This window comes from Strix aluco, chromosome 1, assembly GCF_031877795.1.
Source record: "Strix aluco isolate bStrAlu1 chromosome 1, bStrAlu1.hap1, whole genome shotgun sequence".
NCBI lineage: Eukaryota > Metazoa > Chordata > Aves > Strigiformes > Strigidae > Strix > Strix aluco.
Window position 1 is genome coordinate 154,050,086 of NC_133931.1, and position 19,136 is coordinate 154,069,221.

A 19,136-nucleotide genomic window follows, 5' to 3' on the forward strand; every position below is an offset into this window, starting at 1 on the left:
TAAAGTGTTTGAGGCCAAAACTGACACCACAGATGATGTTCGAATCAAATGTAAGTTTAAAAAAAAAGTATTTTTTTAATTGATGTGTTAAAAAAAGCTGGAGACGAAAATGGGGACAGAAATGAAAAACCATTCAGGGAATCTACGGTATAGATTGTCACCACACGATCTAAACATGACAACTGCAGATCGTATATGCAAAACAAGCGAGTCAAAAGTCGCACGCTCCCTGGGAGAGGGGAGGGCATCCCTCTCCCCTTTAATAGGCTAAAGCAAGAAGTTCTCACAGTGTTTTGAGCTAAGACCCAGCTAGCAGAAGGCAGCTTTTCTGTCAGAGCAAGGCAAAAGGATCTAGTACAGCAACCTCCTTGCAGTCTCTTGCTCCTGAGCCCCCTTCTTCAACTCTTCTTTCTTCTTCTGGTGACAGGAAGGCAAAGCGTGTCCTGTCCCTGTGATCCCGCGCTGTACCCTGCCTGTCCCCATGGGAACAGCAGGCACCTTTGATTCCAAAGACATTTACACACAGAAATCAGCTGAGCGCTGTATTGCGGAAGCATCGGCTGCAGTGGACATGATTTAGAATCAGTTATTTTTTTTCCATCATGACAAAATAAAACCAGCAATTCCTTACTTTACAGAAATTCTCCTAAAGAGTTGCTCCCAATACCTGTCAAGTTTTTATATCACAGGAGAAGATGCAGCCAAAAGAACGTTTACTCTAAAATAAGGACTCTGAACTACACAAGCAGACAGGGGCAGTGCACAATGTAAGTGCACACAGCACCACTTGGTGGCGAAAGCAGAGTTGCTGCTGAAAGGAATGAGAACTTCTAACACCAGCCTTTTTTTTTTTTTTTTGTCTGGGTGGTTGTTGTTTGTAGTTCTGTTTTATTGTGTTGGGTTTTTTTTACCCCTGAACACAAACTAAGAAAGTGTATCCACCAAGCAAAAGTCGAAGGGAGCTGAACCTCAAGGCCAGCAGAACCAAAGGGTGCTGAGCATCAAACAGATGCATCCACTTTGAAGAGCTTTCAGAATTCTCCAGCACTCTACCCCACGGTTTCTGGTGACACAGCCTGAAGCAGTGTTTAAACAACTGATCCAGCTTACTACCTGCCTGTACTCCAAATAATAGCAATCTCTGGGCTCATGACTTGTGTTTTATACAGACTGGGGCCATAAACAAATGCTACAGATGTAGAAAAACTGAAGACTGACAGCAACTGAAACATAACTATTATTTTCCATTCCATCAACCAGTTATAAAAGTATCTAACTTGTGCACATACATAACAGAACACGGTAACTAACAAAAAAAAAAAAGCCTTTTATTCAGAACACATTAGTACGTCTTTACAAGAAAGTCATGATTTCAGTTTACAAAGTCAGTATTATCATTAGCAATGCACCTTTCCTGAAGAGGAAATCCTTGTCTTTTACCAAATGTCAACTGCAAAAGTGTATAAACAAAACAAATAAATGAACAACCCACACCAAAACCCACCCACACCCATACCCCAAAAGCCCTATTTCGGTTTCATATATATAAAAAACATGTCTTCATAGATGACAGCTGCATCAATTTATACTTCAGGTCCTTCTCCTCCCGGAACCAGCTAGAAAAGATTCAGACAATTTTGTGTTATGCCACAGATTTGAGTTTTACAAACCCACACGTGACAGTTCTTGCTTTACAACATTTTAGCAGATGGAAACTTCATGGTAGACCACAAAGGTGGTTTTTAGACTCAGTATTACCTTCCTATCTCAACAGAAAAAGTCAGTTACCACCAGAGAAAAACATGCCAAAAAGAATCTCCAAAACATGAAGAATGTTTAGCAAAACACAAAGGAGTTCCTAGATACCACACATTCTGGTTTTTGTCTTTGTTATTCACTTCAAGGAAATGATTCTGTCTGGAAACACTACAGCTCGTTTTTACAAGGACAAAGAACTCTCTTCCTTTCATGAAGAATTTATCCAATTGCTGATGCTCCCCCAGATTGCCACTACACTGGAAAGTTGGTTTCCTCTTTCCAACTTCTGTCGCTAAGCAGAGCCCAAAAACTAAAAGAGCCTGAACCCCTCTACAGGCAGCAGTCAGCATAGCATTCTCCTGTGAAGAAAGTAAAGAACTGAACAACAGAAGAAATACAAAAGGAAAAACATCACTAAGGGAAAAGAGGATAACCATTCCTTTTACTGATACATTCTTCATAATTAGCTAAGCACTTCTAAAGACAAAGAGCTGTGCTGCTTTTGGGACTGAAATAAGAAAAAGTCTAAAGCATAGTCTTCCTGACATGGAAAGATGCATCCCCAAGAGAGACACAAGATCTAATACAGAAACATCTCTACGTCTTGCTGAAAATTTTCACTCCAAGAATCACCACCTTCTGCTTCAAGGGCAGCATACCACCAGCTTAACTGGATGGTAACAATTTTACCCCATACAAGAAGTCAGAACAGGCTCTATCCTTCAAGGATGCAGAACAATAACCAAAGCAGAAAGAGGCTGAGAAATTACATCAAGATGGCACTTGCTCAGACACCCAGTGAGGAGGAGCAAGGCAGGTGAGACAGCAGAACGGAGATTACTCCTCATTCACACAGAGTCAACTTTGACTCAAGTCAGTCTTCCTCTTCTCTCCCCACAAAATTAGGAATGCCCTTCCGTAGGAAGCCCAGACTTTGTAGCCATCTATGCAGACAAGCAAAACACTACTGTGGGTCTGCTTCTGTGGTGTTTAGGAAGTTGCACGATTCAGATTAGGGATGCATAATCACAGCATTTAATTACTCTTTCAGTACTGACCTACATACATCAGTGCATGATAAACTAAAAGTCACAGTGCTACAGTGTTCTGTAATCCAACAGACCTCCAGATTTTTTTTTCAGAGCATGTAAAGGTACAGCTCTCTGGGCATCACATGGTATCATAATCGCCAAATGACTCGATGAGCTTCTAAGCAGCCAAACTGCTGCAAACACATTTATACAGACAACAATGCATGAAATGTAGATGTATTCCACCTGCATACATATGCACACAAACACTCACGAGTTAAAAGCCACTGTATGAACCAGCCTATAGAGTGGGTAACAAAGCCAGTGATTCCCTTGCACACCTGAAGACCAGGAAAACATTCACCAAAATAAAATTAGGGCCATGCTCTTTTTTTTTAAAAAAAAAGAAACCCCTGTAACATGTACCAAGTAAGGCAATAAGATCACCTTTCCAGCATCATTCATACACACATATGCTCCAAAAGCTAGTTGAAAGTACCTTACATAATGCAACTGTCTGGCAAGCTCAGCTTAGAGTACTTAAACTCAATTACTGATTGCAGCCTTTTAACAACAATAACTTACCATTGTTATGTTATTTCCATTTAGCAAAATCTGGTCCAGTTTTGTGATTCTTCTGCCCTCAGGTGTAATCTCACTGAAACAGCATTAGAAAAAAAATAAGTAAGAACACATAAGCAGGGACAGTGATTCCAGTTCTGACTACAGAACTGACATAAATCTCTGCATTAAGATGACAGTTGTTGGTACTAATAAATAAATTGGCCACACTGCAGTGTAATCTTGATAAATTGACCACTTGGGTAAAGAAAGGTGCCTGGCAACTAAAAACATCCATTGTACATTTCTGCTGAGAACCTAAAGATACAGATTCACCCTCTAAATCCTGGCAATTTCTTGGAATACCACTGATACTCAAACCAGGTTTCACATAGCAACATGGCATGACAAAGTAATAGATACTTATCCTTAAGTCTCCTAACTTTTTTAATCTTTGTCTAGACCACAAGGAAATGTAAAAGCAAACTCCTGGAAAATTCAACCCACAACGCATGCAAAATTAAGGCTACAAGTTAGGAACCTGATTGTAAGCATAAATCATGCACCAGCTACTCTATGACATGGCTGTCCTGAATAGATCACCCTCTAGAGTTTAAGTCCAGGGTATAAACTATTCAGCTGGCAAGTACTCCAGAAATATAAAAATGCTTTGCTTATAGATCTTATACAATAATTTTCCTCAGGAAACCAAACATTAAATAGTAACAAGATACAGAAATAATACCTACAATTCTGTAACATCTTCTAACACCATATCTGAAAATCCAGTTTCAAGGAAAATAAGGCCCAGAATTTTAAAATCAAAATACTTAAAATGATTTTCATTTTATAATGAACTGTGGTTTTATCTGTAAAATAAAAATATCTGAATAATACAGTTGATCCATACAAAAAGGTTCCATCCAGTGCACTCAAACCTCTCAAAAGCAATCCGTGAGTTAAGCTGAAGCATGAAGCAGACAAATAAACGTTTCCATCAAAGGATACTGACAAAGTCATCAAATCCTAGAAGCGTTCCAACAATTTCTTTATCACTCTTCATCACAATATGAATGCGTGAACCTATGCATTTGTCCACAAGTTCTGTAAATAAAAACAAAAAAATTGAGAACTACAAGAAATTATTTTACGGAACGCACATTTTTCGAACAAAGCCCCAGACATGGTGAGAGCAAAAAAAGTAACTGCCACGGACACTGATAAAAAACACACAAAAAGTGGAGGTGGGGAAGACACCAGAAGCCCCCGCCCGCCTTTGCTCCGCGCCCAAACCGCGGCACCTCCGCGGGCGCTGCCTGGGCCCCCCCGGCGCCTTCCCGCTGCCGCGGGCAGGGACCGGCCCGCGCGCAGCTCCCGCGCAGGGAGCACCGCGGCCACAGGCACACGCGCCTCAGCCCCGCGGTTCCTCCCTCGCCGGCCGGCTGCGAAGGCGAGGGGCGCCGCCTCTCCCCCCGCCCTTCCCCAGGCTGGGCGAGGAAACGGCTTCTCCCTCCCCGCCCCCCGGTCACAAGAGGGGACCCCCCGCCCGGACACCGGTTACCGAGCGGCAGGAGCTGAGAGGGGTTGGTGGTCGCGGTAGCCGCCATGTTGGATCTAGACCCGACCAGTCGCTGCTACCTCCCGCAGATACAAAGAGCCGCCCGCCAACACCAGCCCAGCAGCCCCGACGAGCAGATGGCAGAGCTGTCGCTCCGCCGCTCAGGCCCCGCCCCGCGCCCGCCCCGCCCCGCCCCCTTTCTTCATAAATGCCGAGAGCGCGCGGGAGCCGGGATAGGCGTGTCTTTGGGGCGTCGCGTGTGTCGGGTGTGCTCAGGTAGACATTGAAAGAAAAATCCCTTCCTTCTCTTATGGGTAGTGCTGCCCTGGGCTGCTGCCAGTACAACCGGTACTGAACCGGCTGGTGACCCCGGGGTGTCAGCCTGACCTTCAAACCAATCTTCTTGTGTGGTGTGGGAGGTAGAGGGATTTTATGTTATTTTTACTTTTTTTCCCCAGGTTTTTGCCTCAATTCACAAGAGGGCTGTTGCAGGAAAGATTTTTGGAAGCTCTAGTGTTATACACAGGGGGCCTGGAGCCAAAACCCCACTGGCCATCCCAGCACACTTTGCCTAACCACAGAATCATTGAGGTTGGAAAAGACCCTTGGGATCATCGAGTCCAACCCTCAGCCCTACTCTACAAAGTTCTCCCCTACACCATATCCCCCAACATCTCACCTAAATGACCCTTAAACACATCCAGGGATGGTGACTCCACCACCTCCCTGGGCAGCCTATTCCACTCTCTGACCACTCTTTCTGTGAAAATGTTTTTCCTAATGTCCAGTCTGAACCTCCCCAGTTGGAGTTTAAAGCCATTCCCTCTTGTTCTGTCACCAATTACCTGTGAGAAGAGACCAGCACCAACCTCTCTACAATGTCCTTTCAGGTAGTGCTGCAGCCTGAAATAAAACTGGTATTTCCCTTTCTACAGTCGCTGCATGTTTTGCGATGGGGCAAGCTCCAGAAGAATCGAGCCTGGATAAACTCTGTTCTTCACCTGGGAGGGGGGTGCTGCCCCCAGAAACTCATGGGCCTTTCGAGGGGTGGGCAGCAGCTGGCACCACAGGGCTGCTAGCTCAGCTCTTACATGGGGTTAGCCCCAAGGTGACTCTGGGCGCCCAGACCTTCTGCTCTTGAAGCGAAACAGAACCTGTGGATGCCGCTGCCTGTGGGGCTCCAGCCAGGAGAGCTTCGCCGTGGCTGGAGAAGGGGATGCGAGGCTGGGCCCGACTCGCTGCGGGGCCACGGCTCTCCCTTGAGCAGAGGGTGTACGAAGTGCCAACGACTGTGTGAGTCAGCACAGGCAGGGCGTGGGACGACCACAAAACCAGGGATGAAATGCGAAGAGTAGATTTATTTGTATTACCTCACCAACCAGGGGATTCCCCGACGCAGCGCCCGGGCAGAGGCACACAAGCGGGAAGGCAGGCAGTGCTGAGCTCGGTCCGTGCTAGAGGATTGCTGACCCTGCTGTTTTTGCTGGTTTATCAGGGATTCGCACAGGTGTAATTTACTGTGGTGCTTTGAGCTTCCCCGCAGCAGGGCAGGAATCTCAAGTGTGTTTGATAGGGTGCCTCTAAGTCTGTCACAGGCCTATGCTACCTAAGCACAAATGGTCTACTTGTCAAGCACACGAGGATAAACAACAATTAGCGTGATATATGTACTTTTCTACACCCCAGCTGCAAGTGACTTGAGCATGTTTATGATCTTCCTCTCCAATCTTCTGTTTTATCCCACAATGACCAAAAGTGAATTTTGTATCTGGAGGACGTTAGTGGATGTTAAATTGAATCTGTTTAACATAAAATTGTGTTCGTTTTCATTCTTCCTTCTGTTTCCTCCCCCTTTCTGTTCTCTCATTAGCTAAGCCTCAGAGATTGTATTTCAGTGTTACAATGGGAAGAATTTCAGTGTTACAATGGGAAGAGCTATTCACTAGCCTTTTTCTTTTTTTTTTTTTTTTTTTTTTTTGCATTTCTGGAAAGGTGCTTTTTTGAAATGGTCCAGTATGTTTCAGTTGCTGGAGAACTGATGGTCTAGTTAAGGTAGCCCTGAAACGGCAGCAGCCTTCCACACTCCTGGAAGAAGCTCTTGTAAAAGTGGGAGAGAGCCAACCAGTCTACCTTTTTGGAGCATTCTTAGTCTTTACAAAAATTGTCAAAAGAATCATGTATGTGATGGCTGTTGTTACACAAGTATTAGTCTGATGCAAACGCATTCCATACAAGATAGTTAAGAGACTTAAATTAATCTTTGTTAATGCTTCAAGAAACAAAACAAGCATGGTAACAGAAAATTCTTCATACGAACAGCGGCTGAAGCAGAAGTGCAATAACTGATTGGAGGTGTTCTTTTTGCTTGACATATTTGCTCATGGTGTTTGCAGTATTCCTTGAATCACTGCATTACATGCAGTCTGACACAGAGACTGTTGGAAAGGTGAAAAATAAGGAGACAAAGGCTCTAGATACCATAGATTCTGTAAGTATTTGTATCAAATGCTTAAATACATTACATTTAGAGAACACCTTCGCCACAGTGGTTACCAAATTTTGTAACAGCTGTCAACCTGCAAACGTTTTGATGGAAGCTCATGTACGAACTGCCTTTTAGTCCAAAGCCCAGTAAAGGCAGTATGGTTTCATAAATCTATTCTAGACATCTAGTAGAGCTCAGGAGCCACCCCTGCTCTGTTAACCACCTGCAGGGGAAGCACAGATAACAGTGGGGCTCTGCCCACAGCGACCTGTCCTGCTCTTCTCCTGCCTTTCACAGCCCTCTGCGCAACCAATGAAGAATGACGCAAGTCTCAGAATTAAAGATCTCATTACATCTCGTTACATTAAAGATCCAGTTTGAAAATACTGGCCAGAGGTATTTTGCACAATGCCACTGACCATAATCAAAGTAGCTCTTGATTTTTTTGAGAGAGGGAGGGAGGAAGGTGAAGAGATCAAGAGATGAGCAGACACAGAAACTGAACTATTTTCTCATTTCTACACAATTGGTCCAGGACAGGAATCAATAGCACCGATGGTGGAAAAATCTGTTGTGTTTCTGTTTTCAGGTGTGACCTGTGAATAAGGAATGCTTTACAGCTGATGAGGAACATGATTTCAACTTTTAAGCAACAACTTCTGGCAACTAGAGTGAGGGAGAAAAGGAACTAGGCTACACCAGGCTACACCTCTAGATCTGGACTTCCATTCCTCAACCATGTTGTGTCGTTTCCCAAAAGGAGAGAGTGCAAATGATAGAAAAAAATCAGGCACAGGTGCTCAGGAACAGGCAGAGCAAACCTACAGGATGCACACAGACCTACTAGGGGACATGCCCCGCTAGGCTAACACATCCACTTCAGACCTTCTGGGCATCATCTGACAAGTCCCACTCCAGCAGAATCTTAGGACCCAAGTCTTAAAACATCACTAAGGCAATGAGCTCTGTGCCTGAGGTCTCCTACCTCATCGCTTAAGGCACACAGGAAAAGTGCCCACTTGCATGCCCTATCAAAGCATCCCTTGTTGAAGAAGTTGAGGCAATGCTGGTTTTCAAGTAGGGTGTCACACACCTGAGGCAAGGTGTTCAATATCATAACAGCCTTTGAGGAAGACCACTCCGAATACAGACTGGGATTACAGCTGTGAACTGTGGGTAATAAACAAATCAGTAGCAGTAGCACAAAGTCAAATTAGGCTTGTGAGTAACAGGAGGGAAATAGCATGTCAGTAATTGGAACATTTTAGTCCCTTTTTCCTGCTACAACCTTGCAAGGAAAAGCAAACAAGACGGCAAAGATCCTGCAGAGAACAGATGCAATCTCCATCAAAGCAGTGATATTAACTTTCACTAGTCTGTGATGTACCTCATCTTGGGAACGGAGAGCTAGTTTTAAAGAACAAAGCCATTGAGAACTATTGAGAGATCAGCAGGACGCTGTCACAGGTGAAACGAGCAGGGAAATGGGAATGTTTTTCATTTCTAAAGGGTTGAAAAAACAATCCAGAGCAAAACCTTCAAACTCCCTGTGATGATGGGGGGCGGGGGGGAGGATGGCGGGAGAAGAAGGCATGAAAGAACAAATATTGGCTTCCAGAGTGGAAACGAAAAAGGGGCAATGAGGCATGATTGTCTTTCACAAACATCAAATAAATCTGAAGAGTCAGCTACTAAGGCAAGTCACTGGCATGTAAAGAAAAGGATTGATACATACAGAAAGAAAAAGGAAGAGGAAAGACCAGTGTTTCCAAATCTAACAAATGGATGCATTTCCAAGAAAATGCTACAAAGCAAAGACAGCAGTAATTAGCTTGCTTCCTTCCCCAGAGTTTATGGTCTTCTATTCCAAAGTAGTTACCATTTTCAGAGCCCACGATGATCTGCTTATTAATCCCAATAGTCGAGAGGAGGATCTTACTCCCCTTTGACACAAACAGATGTGACAGAAGTCCTGCACTTCTCTGGTTTTACACTCTGCTGTAGGAAATAATCTCCTGTAATTCTTGATAGTATCAGAGAAAGAACTCTTAAGCTTTACCATTTGCACCTCATTGTCTGGATTCACAAAGAAGTCATGTTAATTCCTAATAATTATGAATATTAATCAGAAAATAATACCGAAGAAAGTAATAATCACAGCTGAACAACACAGTTAAAGGAAAGAATGAAATGAGCAAAAAGTGTGTCAGCTCTTGGAAGCTGTTCCTACACATCATGCTTTTATACCAATCCTCCATGAGATCAACATCAGAGTAATTCCAAATTCTCTTTCAATGTTCTGTTTATGAGAGAACCCAAAATATTCTAGTTCGTCTGGTAAAGTATAACCAATTCATTCCAAGGCATCATCCAGAGGAAGAAAAGAACAAGAAAACTAAAGAGATTTCAGGCATTGAATATGATTAGAGGGAATGAAGATTTTTTTTAATTGAAAAGAAAATGGAAGGAAAAAGAAGCCTGGAACGAAACTCTTGAGAGAGCTTGTAAACAACAGGGAGCATGACAAAGGCAAATAAACCATGTAAAGATAAACCAGACAATTGTTTCTTCCCTTTGAGACTAGAACAAACTACCACTATACAGATTATTTAAATTTGAAAAAAGTACTTTCTCCACATTGCAAATAACTAGTTAACAAGATAAATGAGGTGGTTTTTTTCTATTTTATTACATGATTTTTTCACAAGTCTTTGTCTTCATAACAGTAAATTAAACCAATGGCCTCAACATGCCTTCTGAAACCAAAATCTTGCATTCCAGCATGTCCAAGTTCCTTGCATAAACATTGTGAAAGTGATGAATTAAGCAACTATGTACACTACAGTAAGGATAAGATATTGATGTGAGCAAATTCTGGAAAGAGGAAAATGTCCCCTACCTTTCTTTACCATCTGTGAACATACTATGCATGTTAGAAGCTAGCCCTGCTGTGAGCAGGAGGTTGGGATCAACAACCTCTAGAACTCATTTTCAAAGTACATTAATCTGTGCACATTGAGATTGGTTGTATCCTGCAGCAGAGGCAGGGTGGAAACTAAGAAAAAGGAAAAAAAACCCCAAGCCTCAAAGCTAAAAAAAGCATTCTAACAAGGGAAGCAAAGCTGAAATGTCGCTGAAGATACAGAGTGTTGCGAGTCCCTTGTTCCTGGTAGCATTTGGCTGTGGGAACAATTAGTGCTTGGGATTATTCCTGGGAAACAGCAGACACTTCACTACGTCCTCTGGAGTGCAACTCCATCACAAGGGTCTGCATGGGATACTTCGTGCGTAGCTTACGACAGTGGAATACAAAAGCAAAGGGCTCAGCTCAGGCGAATGGGTCACGGGCTCCAGCACCAGCATGGACACATGCTCACAAGCACACAAACTCTGGTTTCCCTTTCATAGACGTAAACCCGGAATATGCACATTCTCTGACCTCTGCACATATTTCAGAACATTGTTTCCTCTGAAACAGAGGGGAAAAATACTGCAAAGACATTAAAAAATAAAGTATTCTAATACTGAAGACCTCTTGTTTGTCACTTCAAACATCAGGCATCACAACAGCAGGACACTTTGAAAGGCTGATGTGCTCTCCCCAGCTTTTACGCTGCTTGAGGTCCATGGGAATCAACTGATGGAGGAGAAGTACCTACACACCCTTCTTCACCCTAAGTGCTCCCCTGAAGAGCCCGTAGCCAAGACCAAATTGGTCCCTGCGTGCTTGTCTAGAGTCATGGCTGATCTGTAGCTGTTCTTCATGCAAGGCCAGGGCAGCTCCGGCTTCATTGCCTTCATCTTCACCGCTAAACGACGTTGCACAAGCAGCTAAGCTCGTGCTGAAACTCGACAGGCTATTAGCAATTGGGTAGAGTTTTGAAACTGTGCTGTACGTGGTCCTCTGTCTCAAACAAGCAAAATTCACTATGGTCATTTTACCTACACGCTTATCCTGATCATCTCACATTCATGAATTTCGCGTGCACTTTCATTCACCATAATGAACGTGGATGGCCCTTCACATGGCAGTGTTTTCTTCTCTTGCCTTACTGCTTTTTTCCATATTTCACATAAAATAAACACTTTCTTCTTTGTTCTATTTTTGTTTGTTTGTTTACTTAACTAATGGGAAACTTTCCATAGTTTTATATTCACATCTAAGATTTTTATCTTTGTAAAACGTTCTCCAGTTTTTAATATTAAGAGACATTCATTAAATTTATGACTGATCAATACTTTTGTACTCCTTTCTATTTCCTATTTTTGGAAGAAGTTTCCAAGCGAGATATCACATAATCCCAACCAGTGTTATGATCCTTACTGCATACAATTTAGTTTTTCTAAAATTCAGGACAAGAGCTCCAGAAAAAAAAACCTACTCCAAACACAGAGTGAGATTGCCATCCAGAAGAAATTAGTTACAAACCCCAGATCCACGCCAGGACTTCATTTATGCTTTTCTTCAACAGAAATCCCAGAATGATTATTTTTTATTCACATGCTTGTCTCCACAAATTTACAGTTTTGTTCTTTAGGAAGCTGGGCCATACCTAACAAATAGAGCGGAGCTACCAGCTACAACAGGCACTGCTCACCTCTGATGTTACTTCCAGACATAAACTATCCTACTGCTCAGGTAAAGCTTATCCATCTGCAAAAGTCTCACTGCACATAAGACAAGTTGAGAACTCCTTGTTATTGTTATGAAGTGCAGAATGACTAACAAATTACAATTACTATTGTAATAATATAATAGCTGGTAGTTCCTAAGTAAAATATTACCTCTGAGTAACAGAACTCTCAGAGTTTTCATTGCTATTTGTTTGCCATGCACTGAGAAAGAAAACTCCTTTAGGAAAATTCAGAGTTTTCCAAGAGCTCCCATTTCATAGCAGCTCTCTCTCCTTTCTCACACACAGTGTGAGCTGTGAAGAAAAACACAGGTTATGTCAACCAGTTGGTTTTCCTAGAACAGGCTCATGTCAGTCCAACATTTTTATTGCCTTAGCAGGAAAGAAAATTTCAAGCAGAAAAAAGACCCAACTAATAATGTTAGAGAAACAATAAGCCACAATTATCCAGCATTATCACTGAGATGCCTCTATAATGCAAAATCCATAGCAGTAAGAGTGATGCCAGACTGCACTGTCCTCAGTGAACTGAGTATGAGCTGCTATAAACATTTCCATGCATCTTTTTGGGGGTTAGCTCACTACTGCAGGAGATAATGGCTAATATTTCATACCGTTTTCTTTTTTTGAAATGGTATTAAACAGTAAGTTACAGACTAATAAGAAATCATTCACTTGCCAGAGCTGGATTGTTCCTTGTAGCTTATCCTGTGTTCCCAACAGCATATTTTTTTCTATAATGGTACTTCTGTTGGAGCTGAGGAACAATATGTAATTACTTGCTTTATTGTTATAATTTGAGCCTCTGGGTATTGTGTTAGTGATGAGATTTTTCTTTAAGCACTATTATAGTTCTCTCAAAAAGAATCTCTTCCTCCAATTTCCACAGAGTATCTTAATTATAAAGAGTACAGTCTCTAGCAAATGCTGTTGATTTAAACAACCAGCATTGAATCCTAACAAGGGTTAAAGAGGGAGCACAGTCTGAGTGCAGTAAGATAAAGATTGAAAGTTTTTTTTCTCTCACACTAAATTTGCCTGTGCTCTTGGACAAGTCTTTGAACTGTCTTTGCAGGGTATCACAAGGTATGTTTAGCAGCAGAACAGTGCTAAGGGAAGAAGCCTTAACTTGATTTTTCTTATTTTCACCTTCAGCAACCAACCCGACACACCTGGGCTGACACCGTCCCGGACTTCACTCCGCGCTGCCACTGAGCTGCACCGCTTCAGGCGGGAAGGACGCAGCCCGAGGATGTGCTGTCCTCTGCGCGTCAAGGGGGCTCCGGGAAGGGATCTGCTCAGAAAAGAAGACGGCCAGAAGGAGGAGGAGGCACCGTTACCGGCCCTGCTGGCGGGAAGGCCTCAGCCGAGCCCCGGCGGGCTGCCCCGGCCCGGACGACTCCACTGCTGGGCCGCGATGTGCGCTCCTGGCCGCGGGATAAAACGAAGCCGCTTTTCCCGGGAGTCCCTCTGGCGAAGGGACCCCTCCGGGAGCGCTCCCGCCGGGGCACCTCCCGCGGGGAGGGGGAGGCGGTGGTGGCGGCGCCCCGCCCTCCGCCGGCCGGGCGAGGGGCGGTCCCGGCGGCGGGGGGCGGGGCGAGGGCGCAGGCCCGGTCCCGGTGCCGGCGGCAGCACCCTCCGGAGAGGCCATCGCTGGGGCTCCATGGAGAGGCGCGGCCCGGTGCTGCACATCGTGGTGGTGGGCTTCCACCACAAGAAGGGCTGCCAGGTGAGGGGGCGTGGGGGCCGCCCGCCGGCGGGGCCGCCCCGTCTCCCGCCTCTCCCCTCCGCTCCTGCGCTTCCTCCCTGCCCTTCCCGCGGGCCCCTCCTGGCCTGCCCGGCCGCTGCCCTCAGTCTGCGGTGAGCGGGCGGGGGGGGCCCGGCTGCGGCCCCGCGGGGGAGGCTGGAGCCCCCGCGGGAGGGGCTGGGGCCGGGGGGGCCTTTGCTTTAGCTCACGGCGGCGGGTGAAGGAGCGCTCTGAAGCCGGCGAGGCGCCGTAGGGCCCCGGTTCCCGCGGCCTCCCCCTGCCCCCGCTGGGCCGGGGGTTCCCCTCCGCGCGGGGCGGCGGGCGGGGGCTGCCCGGCGGGGCCGTGACTCAGCCCGCCGCGGCAGTTCGTGTGGACTGAGCTGCGGACGTGACCGCTGCCGGGCCGGCCTCGGCGCTGCCGCCGCGGGGCCAGGCGGGGCGAGGGCCGGCGGGGGGAGCTCCCTCCTGCCCCCCGTTTTCCTGGGGGTGCGGGGAGGCAGCTCGAGTCGTGGCAGCCGTGTCTGCTGTGAGTCGTGCGTGTTTAATGCGTTCAGACAGAAAATTGAGAGAAAAACAAATTATTTTTTTATCTACCTTCTCTTTCTGCCGGCCCAGCCGGGCAGCGCCGCGCTGAACTCCCACAGGTACAACTTGTACCCGAACAGCCTGCTGGCCCCAGGGTGTAAGTCCACCTTTAAGTTTTCTTTGCGTGCCGCTCCCCTTCTTTCATAAATGATTGACTCTTCGTTTGGCCTGTAAGGTAGAAGGAATTTTATGTTGTGTATTTCATAGGTATTTTATGCTCTGACTTTTTTACTTCATTTTTTTTAGCCCTTGAAACAGGAGATGCGGTTGCCCAGCGGGGCTGCACACACAGTTGCTTTGCTGTGACAAGAGCAGATAAATATAATGGTGGACTTGCAGTGAGTCTTTTTCCATAGAGTGTTCTTAGTCTTCACAAAAATTGCCAAAACGATAATGAACATGATGATTGTTGTTATTCAAGAATTGGTCTGACATGCATGCATTTCATATGAGGTACTGGAGAGTTAAATTAATCTTTGTTAATACTTCAGGAAACGAAACAAGCATAGCATGGTAACACAGAAGTCATTCCTCGTACCAACAGAGGCTGAAGCAGCAGTGCAGTAACTCGTTGGAGGTGTTCTTCCATTTCTTCTTCTGAAAGATCTGCAGGGTTGTGTAATACATCCTTTCCCCTCAGGGTGTCTAGGGGCTGTTCACATGTGGACGTTCGTAGGATCAGTTCCTATGAAGGAATTCAGTCATCTAGGTTGCAAGGTTTGCAATATTTATCAGGCACTTTCTTGTCAAAGACCGACAGGAGGTGAGCGCTAGTTGGGTGTCTGTAGGAGGAAAAGCGCCTTTTTGCCCTCACCTTGTTGTTGTCTGGGAAAAGACATAGGTTGGAGACAAAAGCAGAGGTGGTTTTTGTTGCTTCTGTTGTTCTTTTGGGGCCTGTATTTCTTGTAACATTGTGCAGTGTTGATGCAAAACAAAACCAAAACAACCCCAAACTATAAGTAGCAGTGAATTTTATTTCGCTGACAGTAAAATGTTTGTAGAAGTACGTTTTCAGGTGTTGTCAAAAATAGGGTCAGAATAGCTCTGAACTAAAGTCGTTAAGCATCTCAAGAAATGAACTGGAGAAGTTGGAGAAGGTGGTGGGGGAAGGGGACAGGGTAGCTGTGTCATAAGGAGAGCGGCAGGAATATAATGACAATTGGTAGAACCACAAACATTTTTCCTAAGGGAAATCTAACCAGAAATCTGATTTTAAATGTATTCTACCTTTGACTTAGCAGATTTGTTACTGAACTATAAAAATAATTTCTTAAAACAACTGGAGGCAGTGAGCTGTGCAGCTATAGCCTAATGAGTGTGACATCAGTAATATGCAAGGCTCTAGAGAATTTGTGAAGGAAAGAATTAATTAACAACATGAAACTAAGTAGACTGAGTCCTGTGGGCATTCGCTAAAGATAGCTCGTGCCTGACTGACCTGTGTCTTTTGTAAGAATAAATGATAGATTACTTTCTCTGTAAAAGAAACAGAGTAGCTTGAATCTGCCTGGAACTTGATAACAGATCCCGCAGCACTACAAAAAAAAAGGTGATTTTTTTTTTTTTTTACAAGAGCTGGTACTTGGGTAAGGAACGGTACGAAGAAGAGGAAGCAGCAATAGATCTGTGTCAGAAGAGGAACTGCTGGTCTGAGAGGTGCTTGCACTGAATTTGGGCCCACATAAGTGGCTCTGGCATCCTTCACACAATAAAATCTAACTATGATGAGCAAACTGGAGGAGTCAGTGTTACAAAGGAAAACTGGACTGTTGTGCAAGAGCTGGATGGTAAGGATGAATGCTGAAATGATAGAAATAGGGTGCATTAAGAAGTTGTACAATAGGAATGAATAACAGCATAGATGTGGGAATTATGAGGAGACCTCTGGAAGAGAAAGACTGTATATGATCAAGGATAAGTCACAGAAGTGGTGAGATTTGGGGGTGAGAGAGGCAACAAATGTAGTCCTATAGTGTAATAGTATGTTTACTGATGTATAAAAATTCTGATCCATCTTTCAGAAAAATGAATTTGGATTCTCTGTCACTTCCAGGAATGGATGAGATGGTTTCTGAGCAGCCTGTTTTCCAGGAGGACATAGAAGAGCTTGGCTAGGTAGACTAACAAAATAGATTTTGAGGCTGTATTCATAGGAAGACTGTAAGCCACCACTACGAATATGGGAGCATTCTCCCATTTTCCTCTCCTGCCTCTTCGCCACTGAAAAGCGGAGGCACTTGTGTGGTAAGCTGAAAGGGGGAACTGAGGTGGCCAAAAAGTAAGCCTTGTTTTGGTGGGTTGGTTTTGAGCTTAGTTAGTTCACAGGTTCTGGCTGCCCAGTGGACATCTGCAGAAGACAGCTACACAGGCACAAGGAGAAGACCAGCACGGGAGTGGAAAAGAGTCTCTTGGAAGTGGCAGCCTGGGACTTCTTTTTTTTGGTTGTCATGTTTAGTAATGGCCTTTGAAGTATTCATCGAACCACTGCATTAAATGGAATCGTATTCTGGGAGGCTGTTGGAAAGTGAAAAATAAGGAGGAAAAAACCAGCCATTTAATGTAGAAGACAGTGTTGGCACAAGAACAAGTGGATATGAACTGTCTGCGGACACGCTGCAGATTGCATATGAGAAACTACTAATTGCAGAAAAACAAAGTTCCAAAGCAGCTTTCAAATGGCAGTAATTCAGAGTGAATTTGGGGAGCTTCAGACTGAGAGATTGTACAGCTAGCCTGCCTGTCATAACAGGACTTTACCTGGTTTGCCTGAGAAGGCTCCTTTCAGATTCTGCGTTTCCATCTCTGTTTCCTCAAATAGCCTGACAAGGAAATGCATGTGGAGTTAGATGTTTTGATGAATTTCTTGATGCTAGGTGTTTTCATTACCTGACTTTCCCCCTGAAACTGTTGTATGGATGGAAGGGGATAGAAATATATGTGTGGTGTAACGCTGATGTGTACAAAGCTGTGTAACTTAAAACTGAGCTCTGACGTGGCTTCTCTGTCTGGGATTGCTGTTGGTAACAGATGTAATTGGATTACTTAGACGAGTGTTGTTCTGGTTAGAACCAGATGTCTGAAGTGTACAGCTCTTCCTGTTGATTAACTTACAGTATAAGAAACGTTTAACCTGTAAGAGCAAAGACTTTTTTGTGCAGCTTGGAAATGTATAGGAACATCTTCTTCCCTGGACTTGAAAAACAATCCTTATCCATTTGTTTACAAAAGAGGAGAGGCAGGGAATTGGTTTGTTCCTGTGTGCCTTTTGATTGATAGCACAAGCGTGGTGATTGTTCCACATGTTCCTTCCAAGAGCTCACTGTTGGACCGTGGGTCTTTTTGCTGGATGAAGTAGGATTATGTAAGAGACAAAGTGAAGGTTTACTGTATATATGTTGTTTAGTCTGAGGGTGCAGTTTCCTGGGCAATTGTTAAAAACTTGGAGTTGCTGCTCACTGTTAGGAAGGCTTTGTGCTGTGTGAAAGCAGCACATTGCCATTTTCAAACTGAAAATCCTGAACACGTTGGAAGGAGTTATCTCTAGCAAGTACGGAGTAAGCTTTTGGAGAAGCTGTAGGCTTTTGTTTGTTTACATGAGCAGATTGCCAGCCTGCTGCTTTGGGCCTCTTAGTTACTGACTTGGACTGTGATACCAATGAGATGTTCAAAAAGTTCTGGTTGCTATATCTCTTTGCCAAGGAGAAGAGGTAGTTAAGGCAGAGTGCTCAGAGAACGTGAGAAGAAGCTTTGATGGAAACTAGGTCTACCTAGTATTTGACATGTTTTCAACAGGCCTGTTAAAGAAGGGAACGATAATTGGCTTGAAGCAGGCATTATGATGGATTTCTTTGCTTTGTATGTACCAGCTGTCTTGTTACGGGAACCCTCCTCAGTGCGTAATTAAATAGCAAATGTCCTGAAATAGACAGAGCTTGTGGGTAGTATTCACTCAACCATGATTTTCATTCATCCGAAATGAAATGACAAATGTTTCATTAGTATTCAAAAAAAATTGCTTTTTTGATACTCGTTTGCCACTGATAAGAGGAGTGGCCTAAGGAGAAAGGAACAGCACACACACAGCCCTCTGTCATATGTAGTTGCTCATACTCTTGTCCATTAATGTAAAACACACGGGTTTGGTGTGGTAGGAGTGTGTCTATACACTTTTCAGGCATTACAGGACTCAAGTCACAAAAGCATTGGGGTGTGAATTGATAATAAGGAAAGCCTGCCACAGAAATGTTATGATCTGTTTTGCAGTATTTGTAGCTGGTTGACTCATTAGGTACAGCAGGAGATTGCCGGGCCATCTCCCTGGCTCTGGTTGTGTTCTGTTGAGCTCCTGCTTTGGTATAGCATGGTAAGACTTGGATTTTGGGGCTGCTTGTGCCCTTCTATAGTGGCTGATAACAAATTCCTTGGTAGTTTTAAGGAGCTGTAGTAGTTAATGGCTAGTGATTTCAGAGCAAATAAAGGGAAAGGGTTTTTTTTCAGAGTCATGAAACACTTCCTCTCATTGTAAGTGAGCAATAAAGCACTTAATGTGCCTTACAACATTTTAATTTTTGAAAGCATTAAATAGTGTGGGAAGTCCTTATCTATCTTATGATAGAGGTCTTTAGCAAAAATGTAACCTGGACAGAGCTTGACTAGTAGATGCAAGTTGTGTGTTGAAAAATACTTGGAGAGACCTTCGCTTTATGGTGAAGGTGAAAGACTGAAAGTCATGAGGTGTAGCTGTCCACTAACAATCCTGTGCCCCACAATCCTTGTT

At 44.3% G+C, this 19,136-nt stretch overlaps 2 protein-coding genes across 6 annotated transcripts in view; one reads left to right on the forward strand and one right to left on the reverse strand.

Moving 5' to 3' along the window:
* Positions 1-1,307: 1,307 nt before the first annotated feature.
* On the reverse strand, positions 1,308-13,506 carry LSM5 (LSM5 homolog, U6 small nuclear RNA and mRNA degradation associated). 3 transcript variants are annotated; one of them, XM_074841165.1, is made up of 5 exons: positions 13,200-13,506; positions 4,359-4,454; positions 4,100-4,127; positions 3,375-3,447; positions 1,308-1,616 (listed from the first exon to the last, which is right to left on the reverse strand). In XM_074841165.1, the coding sequence occupies exons 2-5, from the start codon at positions 4,411-4,413 to the stop codon at positions 1,584-1,586; spliced, it is 189 nt and encodes a 62-aa protein (XP_074697266.1). In that variant the 5' UTR covers positions 4,414-4,454; positions 13,200-13,506; the 3' UTR covers positions 1,308-1,583. The 3 variants fall into 3 exon arrangements, with proteins under 3 accessions (XP_074697266.1, XP_074697257.1, XP_074697276.1); XM_074841156.1 differs by lacking the exon at positions 13,200-13,506 and adding an exon at positions 4,912-5,026; XM_074841175.1 differs by lacking the exon at positions 13,200-13,506 and adding an exon at positions 4,652-4,673.
* Positions 13,507-13,627: 121 nt separating this feature from the next.
* The window catches only part of AVL9 (AVL9 cell migration associated), a 44,173-nt gene continuing 38,664 nt past the window's right edge, over positions 13,628-19,136 (forward strand). For all 3 annotated transcript variants that reach the window (XR_012625282.1, XR_012625283.1, XM_074841093.1), the window contains exon 1: positions 13,628-13,756. Coding sequence is in view for 1 of the 3 variants with exons in the window: in XM_074841093.1 (XP_074697194.1) it covers positions 13,691-13,756 (66 nt within the window). In the remaining 2 variants the exon portion in view is untranslated. The remainder of the gene's footprint in view (positions 13,757-19,136) is intronic.